The sequence below is a fragment of the Microtus ochrogaster genome, unplaced genomic scaffold (genome assembly GCF_000317375.1).
Source record: "Microtus ochrogaster isolate Prairie Vole_2 unplaced genomic scaffold, MicOch1.0 UNK117, whole genome shotgun sequence".
Taxonomy (NCBI): Eukaryota; Metazoa; Chordata; class Mammalia; order Rodentia; family Cricetidae; genus Microtus; species Microtus ochrogaster.
Genome location: NW_004949215.1, coordinates 829,375 through 831,874, shown reverse-complemented (window position 1 = coordinate 831,874; position 2,500 = coordinate 829,375). Strand labels below are relative to the sequence as shown.

Sequence of the window (2,500 nt, the reverse complement as noted above, 5' to 3'; positions counted from 1 at the left end):
TTACATATGAAAACATTATATATATATTTATATAGAAACGTGAGTATGCCATGTTAGATTTAAATATAAGAAGCAAACTCACAAGTGTGTAAAAATACCGTTCTTGATCTCTCAACACTAGAACTCACTTGACCTGATATATTTCTGTTTTATGTGTCTGAGTCCCTCATAGGTCAGAGAACACTAAAGCAGAGGCTTCTCTGGTTAAGAGTGCAACCACAAGGTGGGAGTGGATCTCAACATCTGGGGCATATGCAGAGGACTCACTTCCTTTTATGCTGATTGTATGGGCTTAGGGCAAAAGCACAGCCTTTTTCTCTGTGACTGAGTTGATAACTCAAGAGGTAGAATTGTTCTTAAGAAAGAACAACACCCCAATAGCTGTAGTTGACCTCCTAGACATCACAATTATACCCTGGATCTTAATTTAATTGGAAGAACAATGAAGACATATGTCCCTACTTTATTCATATTCTTGTGGCTGGATGGTAAGTTAAGATTTTAAGACCTCTGAATACTCAGTGGATATTTCTGAGATATCCAGGAGAAAGTATATTTCATTCAACTTTTGTCTATTGACTAGAGAAAAAAGAATTCTGGAAAGTGATGACCTGACAACCATTCTCCTTTCTCTCCATCTTTCTGCATAGGTCTGAGCCAAGGCGAGCAGGTGGAGCAGCGTCCTTCCACCCTGAGAGTCCAGGAGGGAGCCATAGCTGTCATCAACTGTACATATGTAGACAGTACCTCGTACTACTTCCCTTGGTATAAGCAAGAACCTGGAAAGCATCCTAATCCGATTATTGGCATTCGTTCAAATGTGGAAAGAAGGCAGGAACAAAGATTGATCATTTCACATGATAAGAAAGCCAAACAATTTTCTCTGCACATCACAGACACCAATCCTGGAGACTCTGCCATGTACTTCTGTGCTACAAGGGCACACTGCTCCCCAGGCACCTGCAGCCTGTCCTAAAACCTGCCACAGGGCCTGGAGCCACATCCACATCCTGGGTAACAGGCCGTGCAGTGTCACATATGCCAGTTGTTAGTTTGCAAGTGACAACTACAGATAGATATTCAAAACACAAAATAATAAAGTTAGCTTCAAGTCACTCAAAATAATTTAGAAGACTTTTCTCCTTTCCTTTTTAATTTTTTAAAAAAGTTTAGTTGTAGTGTTATGATTTTCCTTTCCCTTTCTTCCCTCCAACCCCTTCTATATATCCCTTTCCTCAATCCCTCTAAAATGCATAGTCTTTTTAACTACTATTAATTTTTATTATTAAGTTATTATTTTAAAATTAACTTATTATCTTTTTAACTATTATTACACGTGTGTAGTGTAATTAGCTGTGTCTGATTATTGTTGTTTGTATGTATATAATTTTAAGACTGACAACTTGATATTGGATAGCCAATTAGGGGGATTATCCTCAGGGAAGAAAAAATAAAAAATTCTTTTTCTCTCCCTAAATTATGTGTAGTTTTTGTCTAGAGATTGGGCCACCATGAGATTTAAGCAGCAAGATAGGGGATGAATAACAAAGGGATACAAATAGGAAAAATAAATCAAATTATTATCAAGTGATATGATATTCTATCTAAGAGATCCCAAACACTCTACCAGAAATTTCCTACAAATTATCAGTGAGTTCTGCTACACTTATAAACATCAGGAGACTTTCTATACATTACCAGTAAACATGCTGAGAAAGAGATCATCCACAGATACACATTCACTACAATTTCAATAGTAAAATATCTAGGAATAAACTTAATAAGGAAAGTTAAATACTTCTACAAGAAAAACTTTAAATCTCTGAATAAGAGGCTGAGGAAAATCCTCTCTTGTTCATGAATTAGTAGAATTAATATTGTGGAAATGACCACTTTACTAAAAGTGATTTAAAGATTTAGTGCATTCCCAATTGAACCCCATAACATCCTTCACAGAAATAGGAAATAAAACATCTATATCCATATGGAAGCACTCAGAACATGAAATAGACAAGAACAAAAGAGAAATGCTACACAGCATATAATAGTTAAAACATTAATTATACATAAAAATAAAGTATAATGAAAATTGGCCATGAAAAACCATAGGTCACATTTAAAAACAGAAATTGATATTAATCTATTAATAACTGGCAATTTCGATACCCTATTTTCTCAGGTAAAGAGATCACCTGGACAAAATATCAAAAGAGAAACCATCAGAATAAATTGAAATTCTACACCAAGTGGACAGAACAGATACTAGCAAATACTCTATCCAAATGGCAAAAAAAAAAAAAATGCACAATCTATTCATCAGCACATTGAAGATTTTCTAGAATGGACCACATCCTAAGACTTAAAAAAATCTTTAAAAATTAAAAATATTGTTCTTGAGTTCTCAGTAGTCCTCATTGTCCGCTATGTAAGTCCGGTTTTATCCCATGCTTTTTCAGACCCAGGCTAGCTGGTCTTGGTGAATTCCTGAAAGATCATCCCC

The 2,500-nt window shown here is 35.2% G+C and overlaps 1 gene segment (V, D, J or C); it reads left to right on the top strand.

Moving 5' to 3' along the window:
• Positions 1 to 442: 442 nt before the first annotated feature.
• LOC113455789 lies at positions 443 to 976 on the top strand. The segment is given in 2 exon segments: positions 443 to 488; positions 651 to 976. Coding segments are annotated over 2 exon segments (372 nt in total).
• Positions 977 to 2,500: the final 1,524 nt, after the last annotated feature.